Consider the following 16,268-nt stretch of genomic DNA (forward strand, 5'->3'; position numbering starts at 1 on the left):
TTTAGCTGACTGTGATCTGCAGCTCGGCGGTTCTAATCTCACCGGCTCAAGGTTGACTCAGCCTTCCATCCTTCCGAGGTGGGTGAAATGAGGACCCAGACTGTGGGGGCAATATGCTGACTCTGTAAACTGCTTAGAGAGGGCTGAAAGCCCTATGAAGCGGTATATAAGTCTAACTGCTATCTGTAATACCTGTCTGAAACGGTATAGGTGTCAGGCCTGCATTTATATTCCTTTTTAGAATTTTGGCCTGCCATGCTTTCTCTAATTTCATTATGCTGTTTCTTTAAGTATACGTTAGGTTAGGTTTATTTAGCTTGTATGCCGCCCTACTCCCGAGAGACTCAGGGCGGCTAACAATAAGAAAGGGAAGGGGGTACAAAAATAAAACCAACAATTAAAAATTCAGCAACAGTCATAACATCGGATGGGGCTGGATAATTCAACAGCCCCAGGCTGTATAGTCAATGGGAGGGGGGAATAGAAGGAGTAGGATTTTGGAATGTATTGTTTCTCATTCTTTACTAGAAGCAAGGTCATCCTTTGTCTCCTCACCAGTACACCTGACCGGAAGAAGCTGGGCATGGACGCCAGCATGGAAGAAGGAGATTGGATCATGTGATGGACTGTGAGTGTGGGGACAAGATCATGAACTTTTAACTGGGTGGGATTCTGATGTAACTTCCAGATTTGGGATCCCACAGCTATGTGCCAACATGCCTGCTTTATTAAATTGGAACTTTAATCACAGTTTTGCCTTCGACTCTGATTTAATTCTACATGGTATTTAGAACGCAGACAATAGGATTTCCTGCCTAGGCAGGGGGTTGGACTAGAAGACCTCCAAGGTCCCTTCCAACTCTGCTATTGTATTGTATTGTATTGTATTGTATTGTATTGTATTGTATTGTAATATAACTACCGTACATTGAAATAAATTAAAGGCCCATCAGTATAATCTGAGATGAGTTACAAGGTTGCATATTTTCTTACAACAATTATACAAAGCAATTATACCAATATATTGTTATTCACAAATATCTACAGATGGAAATCAGAAATATTTAATCTCCCTCAAGGTAGATTATTTATTACTATGGCTGACTTATGGCACAGTACGCCTTAAATGAATTCCCATTTTCCCAGTTATGAAACCAATCTGCAAACTAGTCCCCAGGGAGAAATCCACTTTACGAACCGAGTAAACTAGCATTTATGTTACTTTATGCCTCCCCTGGGAGAGCTTCCTGCAGTTAAGTATTTTAAAAAAATCACATGATCAGCAGAAATGCAACTGATCTCCCTTCTCCCTTCATTACAATACCAAGTTGGGCAAAGCTTTAGCTGTTTAAATTCAGTGACTTGGACACGAATATAGAGACTGCAGTTTCTCAGCATGGAAATGCAATCTTGGAAAAAAGCTGTTCTAACTACACGTTACCTAATCAGGGTGCTTTTGAATGTCACTGTAATCCTTCAAATAAAAAAGTGGTTCCACCACAAAACCGCGGTAGACAAAAGCGCGCTCGACGAAAGCGCGTACGTGACGTCATCACAGCGCGATGAAAACATCGCACTGTGATCGATAAATGTAAAATTAAAGCGAAAACCTTACCCTAACCCCCCCAAACCTAACCCTAAACCTAACCCTTAACCTAACCCTAAACCTAACGCTAAACCTAACGCTAAACCTAACGCTAACCTTTAACCTAATGCTAAACGTAACCCTAACGCTCTAAACCTAACCCTAACCCTTAACCTAACCCTAACCCTAACCCTAACCCTTACGTTTATGTGAATCGGCTTGCTTTAATTTTATTTTTATTTCAATTTTTAATTTTTTTCGTCGCGCTGTGATGACGTCACTTACGCGCTTTCATCGAGCGCGCTTTTGTGGACCGCGGTTTTGACGGGTCACGAAAAAAGTTGCAATTTGACAGGTATTTTACATATTACAACCTCATATTTTAAGGGGATTCTGTATTTATAATTGTATCGGGATATTTTGAAAATATAACATGGAAAGGAATCTTAAAACATCTGTTTATTCAGCAATGTGTCTAATAAAGGTTTTAGGTTTTCAGTCCTTGCCAGGGGTTTTTTTTTTTAAAGTTAATTTTTGTTGAGAAAGATTTTTAAAATGAGTGTTTATATTATGTAGGCCGTGGGGAGGAAAAGGGGAAAAAAAAGACCAACTGTAACTTATTAACACTCTGAATTGCTTAACACAATGCAACTTTGTCAAAAGTTTTTATGAGATAACCCTGTTTGTCTTAATTTAGTACTAACTCGCAATGCACTTCGGGACACCTTAAAAAAAAACACCCTTGCAAATAATCTACCATGAAGCAAGGTTGCATTATTACCATGACCTGACACATGGTTTAGCAAAAGATAAATCCTGTGAAAGGATGTGATTTTAGGCAAAATGGAAATAGCCAGAGAAATGAGCAAGAAGGCAGGAGTTGATTTGGTACTGGACCTGCCAATTTTATAGAGAGCCGAGGTGGCGCAGTGGTTAAATGCAGCACTGAGGCTACTTCAGCCGACTGCAGTTCTGCAGTTCAGCTGTTCAAATCTCACCGGCTCAGGGTTGACTCAGCCTTCCATCCTTCCGAGGTGGGTAAAATGAGGACCCGGATTGTTGGGGGCAATATGCTGACTCTGTAAACCGCTTAGAGAGGCCTGAAAGCCCTATGAAGCGGTATATAAGTCTAACTGCTATTGCTATACCATGTTCCTTGAAAGGAAACCCTCTATATTACCCATGGCTCATCCATCAATTCTCAGATTTTGGCTACTGTGCCTAAACCTCCTATGGGCTTCATAGTGTAGAACCCACAGCCTAATTTCATAGGTAGATGCGGCTACTCCAGGCATCTTCCAGAACACAGTTCTTCTGGTGATATGGATGACCCTGAGGTTTAGAAAAGCTGTGAATATCTGGCTCTTCACCCAGGCCTTTGACAAAGGAGAGAGAGAGAGAGAGAGGCACCGCCTTCACTGCATTTGCCATCTTTTTATCTTTAACATTTCATTGATTTTATTGGCACTTCTTTGTTTAATGTAAGATGCCCACGGTTGTTGAGAGTTGAGTGGCATACGGGTTTAATTAATTATTTAATTAATAATTCAGATAGGAAGTAAGTACTTTTAAGAGCCGAGGTGGCGCAGTGGTTAGGGTGCAGTACTGCAGGCCACTTTAGCTGACTGTGATCTGCAGTTCGGCGGTTCAAATCTCACCGGCTCAAGGTCGACTCAGCCTTCCATCCTTCCGAGGTGGGTGAAATGAGGACCCGGACTGTGGGGGCAAGTTGCTGACTTAATTTGCTAAAAAATTTGTAAACCACTTAGAGAGGGCTAAAAGCCCTATGAAGCGGTATATAAGTCTAATAAACAAATAAATAAATAAATACTCCTGCTGCTCCTTTCTGCTAATAAGTTGCCAAAAATCCCTTAAATTTTAAAAGTTTTATCGCCCATAATCTCAGCTATGACAGTCAGAACCCAGAAAACCAGTCCATATTTTTTTAAATTTTGTAAAAAAATATATCTGAATTTATTATTTTTTATAATAAACAGACCTAATTAATGCTCCTTCTATTCTCCCCCCCCCCAAATAATCCTATGAGATGCATTGGGCAGAGAGACTGGGCCAGAGTTATTCAGTCCAGCTTTCATTCTTAAAGCGGGATTGGAACTCACAGCCTCCAGTTTCTCGCCAGCTGCCTTAAGCAACAGACCAAATAGGCTCTATCTATACTGATCTTTGGAGAAAATGAAGCAAAACTTAATTCCTCAGCTGAGTTTCCTGTTTCTTGAAAGCAAAGGTATCTTTACCAACCTTTGCCATTTTCTATGCTTTTTTTTAATATGATTATTCTATATAAGATGTTTTTTCTCTTGCTGGCAGAGTTTGCTATGCAACAAAGCTTCTTCCAAATTCTATATAAATTGTGATCAGGAAGATCAATGCACCAAACAAATATTTTGATTATCACCTTTCTCCAGTTTCCAGCAGCTGAAACCAACATGTTTCGTGTCCCGTCCCCACCCCCCACCCCCAATTCATGGTTGGACCACCATTCTTGGCTGGTGAAATGCATTTAACTTGGAAGCTTGAACATTGTTAGACGGTATCTATTTTATGCAATAGGGTTGGTTAATTACAGCCCTGAAGTTGACTTTTTAAAGCTTTTTGGGTTAGTGGCCTTTGATGGATTTATTTTGAGAAGTGTTGGGTAATAAAGTCTAGTCACCCATTACTTTTCTGCAATGCCACAGACTGGTGCTAATTCAGGAGAACTGTAAGAAATTATACACTAGCTCAATCCAGCTTCTGGCATTCCCCGGAATGCTGGCCTAGAAAAAAAAATGTAACCAGGGTCATGGAAGGTAAGAGGCCCTTGTCAACTCTCTAGAGATATGAAGTACTTACAATTGTCCCACATTGCAACTTAGACTGAAAACTTCATATCTGCTTTATCTGCTCCTACCTTGTTCTTCAAGCTTAACCACCTCAATCCTGTTCGCTGCACCAACAGAACCATTATTTCTTGGAACTGACTCCACCTATCGTCTTATCTAAATGTTCACTGCTTGCCTTGGCCTGACTCATTCAAATAACAAATTCCCCCACTGTTTGCCTTGCAAACATCATTTTCATCATTATCATCCCAACAACAGCCAACAGACGACAAATGTCATCTCTGCAATGCATCTGAAAAAACATGGGGCTACCCTTGAAAAGTGTTCGGAGACTGCAGCTAGTCCAGAATGCATCCGCGCGAGCGATATTGGGTGTACCGAGGTACACCCACGTTACACCTGTCCTCCGCGAGCTGCACTGGCTACCAATTGGTCTCCGGATGCAATTCAAGGTGTTGGTTATTACCTTTAAAGCCCTACATGGCTTAGGGCCAGCGTACCTGCGAGACCGCCTACTGCTACATACCTCCCAGCGGCCAGTAAGATCCCACAGAGTGGGGCCTCCTTCAGATGCCGTCAGCCAGACAGTGTCGGCTGGCGGGCCCCCGGAGGAGAGCCTTCTCTGTGGCTGCTCCGACTCTTTGGAATCAGCTACCCCCAGAGATCCGGACCATACCCACTCTCATGGCCTTCAGGAAAGCTGTAAAAACTTCGCTGTTCCAGCAGGCCTGGGGCTGTTGACCTCATTGTTGAGGTCCAGCCCCGATTAGAATGAATGTATGTGGTGTTGTGATTTTAAACTGTCTTTTTTTTCCTCTTTTTCTTCTTCTTTTTTTATAAGCCGCCCGGAGTCCTTCGGGATTGGGCGGCATATAAATTTTGATAATAAATAATAAAAACAGGGGACCATCTAGTTAGCTGGTGCAAAACTGCTCAGATTGTTTACAAACAGCGGCTTGACAAAATAGCAACAATGGTGCATTGGGATATATGTAAGAAACACCATTTACCTGCAAGTAGGAACTTACGAAACACCAAAGGACCAAAACATAGAAAAGCAAATAGAAAATAAATAAACTGAAGTGATCTGGCGCTTTAGAATTCAAACACGCAAGGACCTGACATACAGCAGTCGAGATTTGACAATTGTTGGTAAGAAAGACACAAAAAAAATCTAGCTATTGCAATATTTGTAGATATCGAATAGAATATGAGAATAGAACAGAAAGAACTGGAGAAATCACAAATGCAAATTCTTGCAAATAGAAGTAGAACTGACAAAAGAAAGCAAAGCTAGTATAAATCTGGGGTGCAATCTCAAAACATCTGGAGCACCAGCTGAACACCACTGGCATTGGGGAAAATCACTACCAATCAATTGCAAAAGGCAGTTTTACCTGGGACAATTCACATCCCGTGATGATAGCTTTGACATTAGTATTAGATAACATTAAACATCAATATCTGCTTAATCCAGATCCTTGAGAAGGACTCGATAGATTGATTAAAAATGCCAAATCCTGTCTAAACATCTGACTGACTGTGTGGCCAACCATAATACAAAAAAAAAAAATTAAACTTGTATTACTCTGGGCAGCTCACAACAACAAAAGACATTATAATAAAACCAATAAAAAGGATAGCAAGTACGATAGACCAGATGGAATGAAGCTAACGGTGTCAGTCTTCTTTGCCAGGGTGAACAAACAATAGCAGAATGGGGGGGGGGGATTCATGTGGATTTGGAGCGCAAGCTTATTCCAAAGGAAAGGCACTAGTAAAAAAAAAGACACTTCCTGGGTCTGATAAATTGTTTAATCAAAGGAACCCAGAGTACATTAATCCTACAGGATCAAATTGATTGGTCAGATGCTAAAGGAGACATGTATTAACTATGCCATTTGGACCTTTCTAAATAATAACCAGCACCATGAATTGCACCCAGAAGCAAACTGGCAACCTGCTCTGACCCCCTCCTCCTTCCAGTAACGAATGCCGAGACAAGCTTAACTGGAATGTACTTTAATAGCAAGAAACCAAAACCTCGGTGGCTGAAAGCCAAGCAGAACAAACAGATAAGGACCTTGGCAGCAACTCAGACAAACCTTGGCAGCAATCCAGGCTGCCAAGGTAGTTACAAAAGTTCTCCAACTTTTAGTCAATGCGTTGACTTCTGCAAAGAGGGGCGTGTGTACAAGCAGTCCTTTTATAGTCTGGAGAGGAGCCTAATGACCACCAGCTGAGTGCAATTACCTCCTGTAACTGCGCAACTGTTCCTTACGCCTATTAGCTCTTCGATGCTGGGCATCCAGGAACAACTCACTGCTGGAGTCAGGCTCACTCTCCCTTGTCTCCTCCCCACTGGTCCAAGGCTCAGGCGCCTCCTGGTGGCCAACCAGCCTCTCTGCACCCTGCTCGGAGTCGGAACCCTGTCCAGGGTCCTCCACATCCTCCAGAGCCGACTCATAGGGCCCCTCACTGTCGGAGTCTGGTGGCAGCTCCAATGGCCCCTACAGGGCCACAACACAACCAACACAAGCAGAGACATTACATGGGAATATCAGACATGCACATTGCTACTTTTGCTGATGTATTATGGACCACATGAAGTTTCTGGGTAGTCTTCAAGAATAGTCCCATGTAGAGCACATTGCCAAGTCACAAATTAACCAAGGAATGACTGACTGTCTGAAAGACTCTCTGGTCTAGGAGATGTGCTGTAAGAGAAGTGGATGGTCTGCCTATGGCATGATAGAAACTTAAATTAAGTTTTATTCATCATTTGATTGGAGTCACGAGGCCTTTCCCTCTATTTAATACTTAGGGCTGGAATTCATTTTTGTATCAGATATGAGTTTAATTCCACAACTGTAATGAGGCTAGTTATTTCCACTTAATAAATCTATTAAATTGAACACAATTAAGATAAATATCTTTCCCTTTGCTCTGGGAGGGGCCAGATAGAATTTTAATAAAGCTTTCTTGTATTTCCATTTTATCAACATAAATTGTTCTTTAATTATACATGTCTTTCTCAACAGAGAAATTAGGTTGAAAACCTAATTTATAGATTTAAAACATTGCTGCTAGTTAGAATCTAATGAAAATATAACAAGTAACAAATAAGTATATTTGACAAAGTGGTTTCTCTTTTGCAACCATGTTAAGAATTACAAAAGAGGGTAAGTGCAATTCTTCCAAAACAGTTCCAATATTCAAAATAGATTTCTTTCAAAGGACAAACTTTAACTGACAGACTTTATTTTCTACTTTACATATTTAAAATATTCCAGCCCTGTTAAACACTCACATACAGTAAGTAATATGAAAGAAATAATAGCAATAGCAATAGCAGTTAGACTTATATACCGCTTCATAGGGCTTTCAGCCCTCTCTAAGCGGTTTACAGAGTCAGCATATCGCCCCCAACAACAATCCGGGTCCTCATTTTACCCACCTCGGAAGGATGGAAGGCTGAGTCAACCTTGAGCCGGTGAGATTTGAACCGCTGAACTGCAGACAGCTGAAGTAGCCTGCAGTGCTGCATTTAACCACTGCGCCGCCTCGGCTCTTGAACCCAGATTCATAAATAAAAAACAAGCTCCATTTTTTTGTAAGGTCAAGTAAGATGACAATTTCCTTCTTGTTTGTTTTTTATCAACTGGACCTGGGGTTTTATATTCAGCTAATGTGCACCATCAACATTTGCTACAAAGATTGTAAAAATAATTTTAATTTGTAGAAACTGGCATAAAATGAGCTTATTTAGTATATATATATATATATTTATATTTTTTCAATTCTGTGCCCGTCTGTGTTACCTTCCTTTCTTTCCCTGAAACTTTTATACAGTTCTGAAAGCCACCACTGACACAGGCACAGACACACACACAGACAGACTCACACAGAGAGAGAAAGAGAAAGAAAGGAAGAAATAAATAAAGAAAAAAGAAAAAAGAAAGAAAAAGTGAGAGAGATGAAAGAAAAAAAGGAAAAAGGGACAGAGAGACAAAAGGGAGAGAGAGAGAGTGAGAGAGAGAGAGAGAGAGAGAGAACACACATGGCCAGCAAGCCACTCCCACCAGGTCACATGGCCGGCAAGCCACTCCCACAAAGGAGGCCACACCCACAGAGTAGGTTCGAAAATTTTTTGAAACCCACCACTGACACAGAGGCACTGAGACTTGTACACAAAACAGGGCTTTCTTCAGATTTCTGGTATTTGGAGAGTTCCATGTGATGTATTTGGCTGTGTTTCTTTTAATTCATTCCTGCTGCTACTCGAGAGGAAGTCATGCCTGGCCAACATGGGCTCAAGAGCAGACACTGGTCTAAATCAAGACTCCAGAGGGAAGGTAGGCACTAATCTTCCTTTATGAGTGCTGAAAATGTGAACAATGTTGAAAACAAATATATTCTTTAGAGGCCTTCAGTGATAAGACATGAACAATATGCTTGCAAACAAAAACTAGCATAGGGGATAGGAACTCTAAATATTTTCACTGCAAGGAAATAAATTGCCCTCCAATTGTGCTTTCATTTCTAACTTCTCATCATCGGCCTTGGTATTTCCCCGAATTGTTTCCATGTCTACATACAGAATCCCCTTAGAATTTAAGCCATCTTTCTAGAAATCCTTGACAAGGATTTACTTTTTGTTTGCTTGAGTATTCAGAAGACGAAAAACACTAATACTTGCACAGCTTGAGAAAATACAAAGGTTTGCAAACACAAGTTCTCAAGCCTGCCTCTATCTCTTTCGAGTTTCAATTGTAGCCCCTTTCTTAACGTGATGTGACAGGAGGTAGCGATAGCAAGTTTCTACCCTCCTTCTCTTGAGTTTTTCAGTACTAATTTTGCCAATTGTGATTATGCTCCAGTGCAGAAACTCAAAAGTGAATAGTATCAATAACAATCCATCAATTTTAGTAATTAAATGAACCTGATGAATAATGAGTGAGAATTTAGCCCGTTTGTTCAACTATTCTGTTTATTTTCTAGGGTTTCTGAAGAAAGAAAAGGCCAACAGAATACCAATAGCAATAGCAGTTAGACTTATATACCGCTTCATAGGGCTTTCAGCCCTCTCTAAGCGGTTTACAGAATCAGCATATCGCCCCCACAGTCTGGGTCCTCATTTTACCCACCTCGGAAGGATGGAAGGCTGAGTCAACCCTGAGCCGGTGAGATTTGAACTGCCGAACTGCAGAACTGCAGTCAGCTGAAGTAGCCTGCAGTGCTGCATTTAACCACTGCTCCACCTCGGCTGTAGGCAATAAATGAGGACTTTTATTCTAGAGAACAGATATATGCCAAACCTACAAAAAAATTTCATGTAAGTTGCCATGATGGACATAGTAGCAATTTTTTTAAAAAAAATCTATTATGAGTTATACTCATATATGCATTTTTCTAATACAGAATTTGAAAAGTACACGGTTCTAATAAAATTACCTTAAATTAAATGATTGAATGTTACTGCATGTTGTAAGGATTATAGACTTTGGGTTCAGTTAAGGTCAAAATACTTAAATTGCTCACCTATGCTTGGAATTTCTCAAATAGATCCTTATCAAGTTAAAAAAAAATGTTGCTCAATCTTCTTGTTGTCGCTAGCCCCTTAGAGCTTTCATAATTTAATTTTGAAGCCAGCCCTGTTCCAGGCAACTGTCAGGCAGCTGGAAATATTTCTCCAAGATCTTGGTGGCTGCTAAAATTTCCTCTACTTCCTCATCCTCTTGCATCCAAATCACACAATCTGCATGAGCAACGCAAGGAAGAAGCGCATATATGAGCCGAGGTGGCGCAGTGGTTAGGGTGCAGCACTGCAGGCCACTTCAGCTGACTGTTATCTGCAGTTCAGCGGTTCGAATCTCACCGGCTCAAGGTTGACTCAGCCTTCCATCCTTTCCGAGGTGGGTGAAATGAGGACCCAGACTGTGGGGCCAATTTGCTGACTCAATTTGCTAAAAATCTGTAAACCGCTTAGAGAGGGCTAAAAGCCCTATGAAGCGGTATATAAGTCTAATAAATAAATAAATAAATAAATAATCCAACAAACTGAAAACGGGGAGTGGAGGGTAAGGGAAAGTACAATATTTGTCTAAGCCATATATGAGATCTTACATTTTCCAGGATGCAAATGGAAGTGTTACCCCAACAGAGAGGTTTCTGTGTGTGAATACATAACCAAATACATTCTTTTTCTTGGAAGGATATAAACCAGTGGGACGGACTCAACTTTCCTAAGAGCCGAGGTGGCGCAGTGGTTAGGGTGCAGTACTGCAGGCCACTTCAGCTGACTGTTATCTGCAGTTCGGCGGTTCCAATCTCACCGGCTCAGGGTTGACTCAGCCTTCCATCCTTCCGAGGTGGGTGAAATGAGGACCCAGACTGTGGGGGCGATATGCTGACTCTGTAAACTGCTTAGAGAGGGCTGAAAGCCCTATGAAGCGGTATATAAGTCTAACTGCTATTGCTATTGCTATTCCTAATGCCACGACCCTTTAACATACCCAACCATAAGATTATTTTATGTTTTCCGTATTTTTTTGAAAATATGTGTTTTCCAATGGTCTTACGCGACCCCTGTGAAAGGGTCGTTCGCCCCCCAAAGGGGTCCCGACCCACAGGTTGAGAACCACTGATATAAACTATAGGACTATACAGAAAAGGTATGTTCGTGTTATAGTAAAAGCTCTACAATCACATCCGTTTTCTGAAGTTTCGAGTGTGGTTTCATTGCTTCTCCAAGTGCACCGCTGTCTCTCCCAACTGATGTTTCCTACTCCTGATTTATAAATACTTAATTTAATTTAATGTAATTTAATTTATTAGATTTATAGGCCGCCCAATCCCGAAGGACTCCGGGCGGCTACTTCACGGTGCAGCACAATTACATATGTACTTCAGAAGCTTGTGAGCAGGAGGAAACAACGCACACATTGCACATGCTCACTTCATTCACTAACAGCTGTCTCTCTTTCTTCACACAACTGAGAAGTCCCTATAGGAACAAATCTGGTCAAGTCATGCTTCCTGGTTGTCAATATAATTTAAAACTTTGATGTATAGGACTTATTTTTTTTTTAAAAAAAAAATCCTTTATTCTATGGAAAGATTATGCATTAATATGCAAATAATAAGTTTCACAGCACAGACTAGCACAGATGAAATACAGGCTATAATATAGTACGGAAGAATTTATTTGCCTGCAATGTAAATTATTCTTGCGGTGTCTGTGTGTGTGTTTCAAATCACTGTTAATTCCTGGCAACTCCGAGCCATTTTCTTGATAAGATTTCAGAAGTGGATTGAAACTGCTTTCTTCCTAGGGTTGACAGACCATGATTAGTTCAAGGTTACCCAGGAATTCATGGTCTTCTGATTTCTTGTCTAATACCTTAACCACTACATCAAACCGCCTCTCATGCTTCCTATTAATAAGCCTCATGTTCTTGTGCTTTCTCATATCTAGCAATAAGGAAGGAAAAGATTGCATTTTTTTAGTTCAGATTGTAACATCCAAGCTTCACAAATTGTGATTAGTCTTAAGGCTCATTGATTAAATTAAAAAAAACCAACCTGATTTCATATCTATAGTTTCACTATCGTTAGAGGACCCATGATGGCGCAGTGGTTAGAATGCAGCATTGCAGGCCAACTCTGCACACAGTCTAGAGTTCAATCCTGTCAGAGCTCAAGGGTGACTCACCATTCCATCCTTCCGAGGTAGGTAAAATAAGGACCCAGATTATTGGGGACAGTATGCTGACATTTGGAAACAGCTTAGAGTGTGCTGTAAAGCACTATGGAGTGGTACATAAATCTAAGTATTATTGCTGTAATTAAAGCATAATTCAGTAAAATATTAGCAATAGCAATTAGACTTATATACCGCTTCATAGGGCTTTCAGCCCTCTCTAAGTGGTTTACAGAGTCAGCATATTGCCCCCAACAACAATCCGGGTCCTCATTTCACCCACCTTGGAAGGATGGAAGGCTGAGTCAACCCTTAGCCGGTGAGATTAGAACCGGCTGCGGAAATTGGTTTCATATCATTTTTACGAAACACCCTCTTGTAGAATGAAAGGAGAGTTTCAAACGTGCTTCCCAAGAAGGCTAGTCCTAGAAGTTCGTTTGAAGTTGCAGTGGCACTGGGAAAAAGGGGACTTACGACCGTTTTTCACACTTGTGACTGTTCCAGCACAGCAATAGCAAGAGCAGTTAGACTTATATACCACTTCATAGGGCTTTCAGCCCTCTCTAAGCGGTTTACAGAGTCAGCATATTGCCCACAACAACAATCCGGGTCCTCATTTCACCCACCTCGGAAGGATGGAAGGCTGAGTCAACCTTGAGCCGGTGAGATTTGAACAGCCTCACTGCAGATCACAGTCAGCTGAAGTGGCCTGCAGTACTGCACCCTAACCATATTCATATGTAGGCGCAGCTGGAATGTTTTGGAGTGGGTTTTTTGGGCAAAACTTTAAAATGTAAGATTATACTCTACCTCCAAGAAAAATATTGATACCACCCTAAAGTAAAATATTGATGTTGTCTATAAAATAATGGAAATAGGATAACTATTGTTTAAAATACATTAAAAATGTATTTTTAAACATACTGATAGTATAAACCTTTGAGCCATTTAAAACTTTGGTCAGTTAAAACAGGTAAATAATATGCATAACAATAGCAACGACAACTGAGCATTCATCACAATCCCTCTTATGTATTTGAGGAAAAGAGAAGCAGGATTCTTGTCTCGTGTCGTGCCAGTAAATGATCTCTAAATGTTTAAGAATGTGATTCTTCATAAAAGTTTTGACCTTACATATGAATCACCTTGAAAGGTAAATGTCAAACGTTAGTTAAACTTGATATTCTGGTAATACATGGCAATGGTACCAGTATAGTTTAGATCCTGTCTTGACAACTAGCCAACTAACTTCCCATCATTCTTTTTTGCCTTAACACACAGTATTTTTCCATTTAAAAATATTGAGAGCCAAATACAGCAAAATGGGACCCCTGGAATCCAATCTATTCCTACTCCTGCTATATAGCCTAGTTTCTTTTAGATTAGGTAAACAGTTATCACGAATGGCATATCCCACCATGGCCTCCTTCCGATTAAGCCTTCCACCTGTCATCCATTCTAAGCCAAGAGAGAGAGAGTTTTTCGTATCATTTCCTGTAGTGATTTTTCTTTTCAGGAAAAAAAAATGATAGCAGAAAACAACATTACTTTCCTGAAGATATTTATAGTGTTGATCTGATAAATTCATTTATTAGAATACATTTATCCACAGTGCTCTGTTTCATTATTCTGGCCATAATAGTTGGGCAAAGGCTTATGTACTGAAAGAAAGAAAAAACTTGAAAACAACTGAACTGAGAAATGAACAAGGAATGTACAACTAGTTTAATTAATAATAATAACCAAAATCAGGATTCAACAGCTGGCATTAAAGCTCAAGGTAAACAAGAATAATTTATACCAATAGTTCTAAAACCATGTCTGTTACTTTCTCAAAAACTGACCTTCCCACTATGATCTTTAGGGAAATGCAACTGTTTATTCCATGAGAAATAAATTTTAAATTTAGAAGAAATTTCTCCAAAAGATTTATAGAGATTTGGAGAAAAGAAAACGTACTTTTTTTTTTTTTGCTCTTCTAGTTCTCCCATACTTTTAAAATTCTTGTATTTGCAAAAACATTGGCCTCAATGTAATAAACAACATCTAACAACTGTAATGAATAATGTTAAATATGGCTATTTAGCAAAAAGGTTTTAAAAAATAATAACTTCTAGAAAAACCGCAGTGGCGTTTTCCTGAAAAAATCACAAAAAGTATTTCATCTGTTCTAGACTGATCTCTGAATCATTTACGTATATAGGTTCATACTCATGATTACACTTCCTCTGGGCTACGAAAGAATCCTTCAGTATTTACACAAATGTATATATGGACTGAATATCTAGGCTGAAAAAAATCAAGATGACCCTGGAAAGAATGAGGGATATAAAAAAAAAACTCCTCTCTTTGATTCCATCTAATCTTGGTCCCAGTTTTGAAGCCCAGATATTATAACCTAAAGATATATTGTTTGTATATTATTTGAAAATTAATCAAAAACTGTACATTAAAGGTTGCTTTAATAACCACTACATTCTGACTGGAATCATATGCAGGAAGTTCTCACTTACTAACTGCAATTGGGACCAGCAATTCCATTGTTAAGCAACACACGTTACAAAACAAACCATCACATGACCACACTGAGTTTAGAAAATCATTTCTGGCTAGGCCAGGGGTCACCAACCATAAACACTCAAAGAGGGATTTGGTCCCATTTCCTACAGAAAAGAAAATACTAGGAGCAGTGGTGGGATTCAAATAATTTAACAACTGGTTCTCTGCCCTAATGACCATCTGGGTAGGTGGGGCTCAGTGGTCATGTGACTGGGTGGGCGTGGCCAACTCAATGTCACTCAGGTCGATGGGCGCTTCGCCTTAGCTGTTACAATGTAATAAGGGTTAACCGGAGAGGCAGTTTCTGTAAGCAGGGCAATAAAGATTAGGCTAGAAACAACACCAGAATGTTTCCTTCCTGCCTTCCTTACAGGATTAGCCCTGTAAAGTGGGGAAAAAACAAAATGAGATTTCTTCCAACAACCGGTTCTCCCAACTGCTTAGAAAGTTAAGAACCGGTTCTCCCGAATAGGTGCGAACTGGCTGAATCCCACCACTGGGAGCCACAAAACCCTTCCCATGTTGACTATTTCCTGAGCGAGCACAAAACTAGCATATAAAGTTGAATTATATGTTCAGTTTTCTTCTGAAACTTTTCTTTTCTTGGATTTATCCATGGTTGGCCTACCAGGGGCCAAAAAGCTCATTAAATCGCATGCTGGTGGGCGTCGCACATTGGCAGTTGTGATGCATATTTTGAGCGACAGGGAGCCACAGCAGAGGGATGAAAAAGCCACATGCGGCTCCAGAGCTGCGGGTTGCTGACACCTGGACTAGGCTTAAGCAAATCACCTGTGGTTGTTAAACACATCACATGGCTACAACTTGTGACTTTCTGCCATCTTCCCCATTTACTGTGCTTATTGGAAACTGGTACACACACACACACACACACACACACACACACACACACACACACAATCTGAAATAATGTGCACTAAACTCAATACAGCTTACTTCTTAGTTAAAAATTTCCGGAAATGTTTTTTAATGTCTGTCTTACTAGATCACCTAGTATAAACCACACAATTATGCACCTTCTTTATAAAAAATAAATTATTTTTTTTGCCAATTATTGATCAGTTGTTCGTGAGATTCCATTAATGTATATAACCTTTAGCGTGAACACAGCTTCGAAACACACCAGTAGATGAATATTTTAGATCAAAAGGAACTTGTCAGCTTGTTAAACAATATGTAACATATTAGAATAGAGTCCTGCCTTTCTAATTACAGAAGCAGTCCCTGAAGATTATTATTTGTATCTATGATAGCAATCTATAGGTACATGGGGAATGATCCAAGGTAAATGCAATCTTAAGCTTACCTTTTGCATATTTGGCTTGATACAGCGGACAAAGAACGGATTAGATGTGCTTAATGTTGCCATTAAGGAATGCAGCGAATCCTTAAAAAGAGAGAGAGAGAAAGAACAAGTGTTACATTTTCAAATCATCTCAGCAAAGTTTTCCTAATAATCACAATAGCGTCACCTGGTGGCACAGTGTGTAAAATGAATGATTATTTTCTTATACTTTTTTAAAAAAACAAGCTGTACGACGAAGTAAAATTAATCATC

General features: G+C 40.0%; 1 protein-coding gene across 1 annotated transcript in view; it reads right to left on the reverse strand.

Moving 5' to 3' along the window:
• The window catches only part of MYO10 (myosin X), a 161,015-nt gene that overhangs the window by 57,186 nt on the left and 87,561 nt on the right, over positions 1-16,268 (reverse strand). The window contains exon 19 of the mRNA XM_087721987.1: positions 16,017-16,097. Within this exon, the coding sequence (XP_087578113.1) occupies positions 16,017-16,097 (81 nt within the window). The remainder of the gene's footprint in view (positions 1-16,016; positions 16,098-16,268) is intronic.

This window comes from Thamnophis sirtalis, unplaced genomic scaffold (assembly GCF_051295495.1).
Source record: "Thamnophis sirtalis isolate CommonGarterSnake01/CBP01778 unplaced genomic scaffold, rThaSir2_p1.2 scaffold_8, whole genome shotgun sequence".
NCBI lineage: Eukaryota > Metazoa > Chordata > Lepidosauria > Squamata > Natricidae > Thamnophis > Thamnophis sirtalis.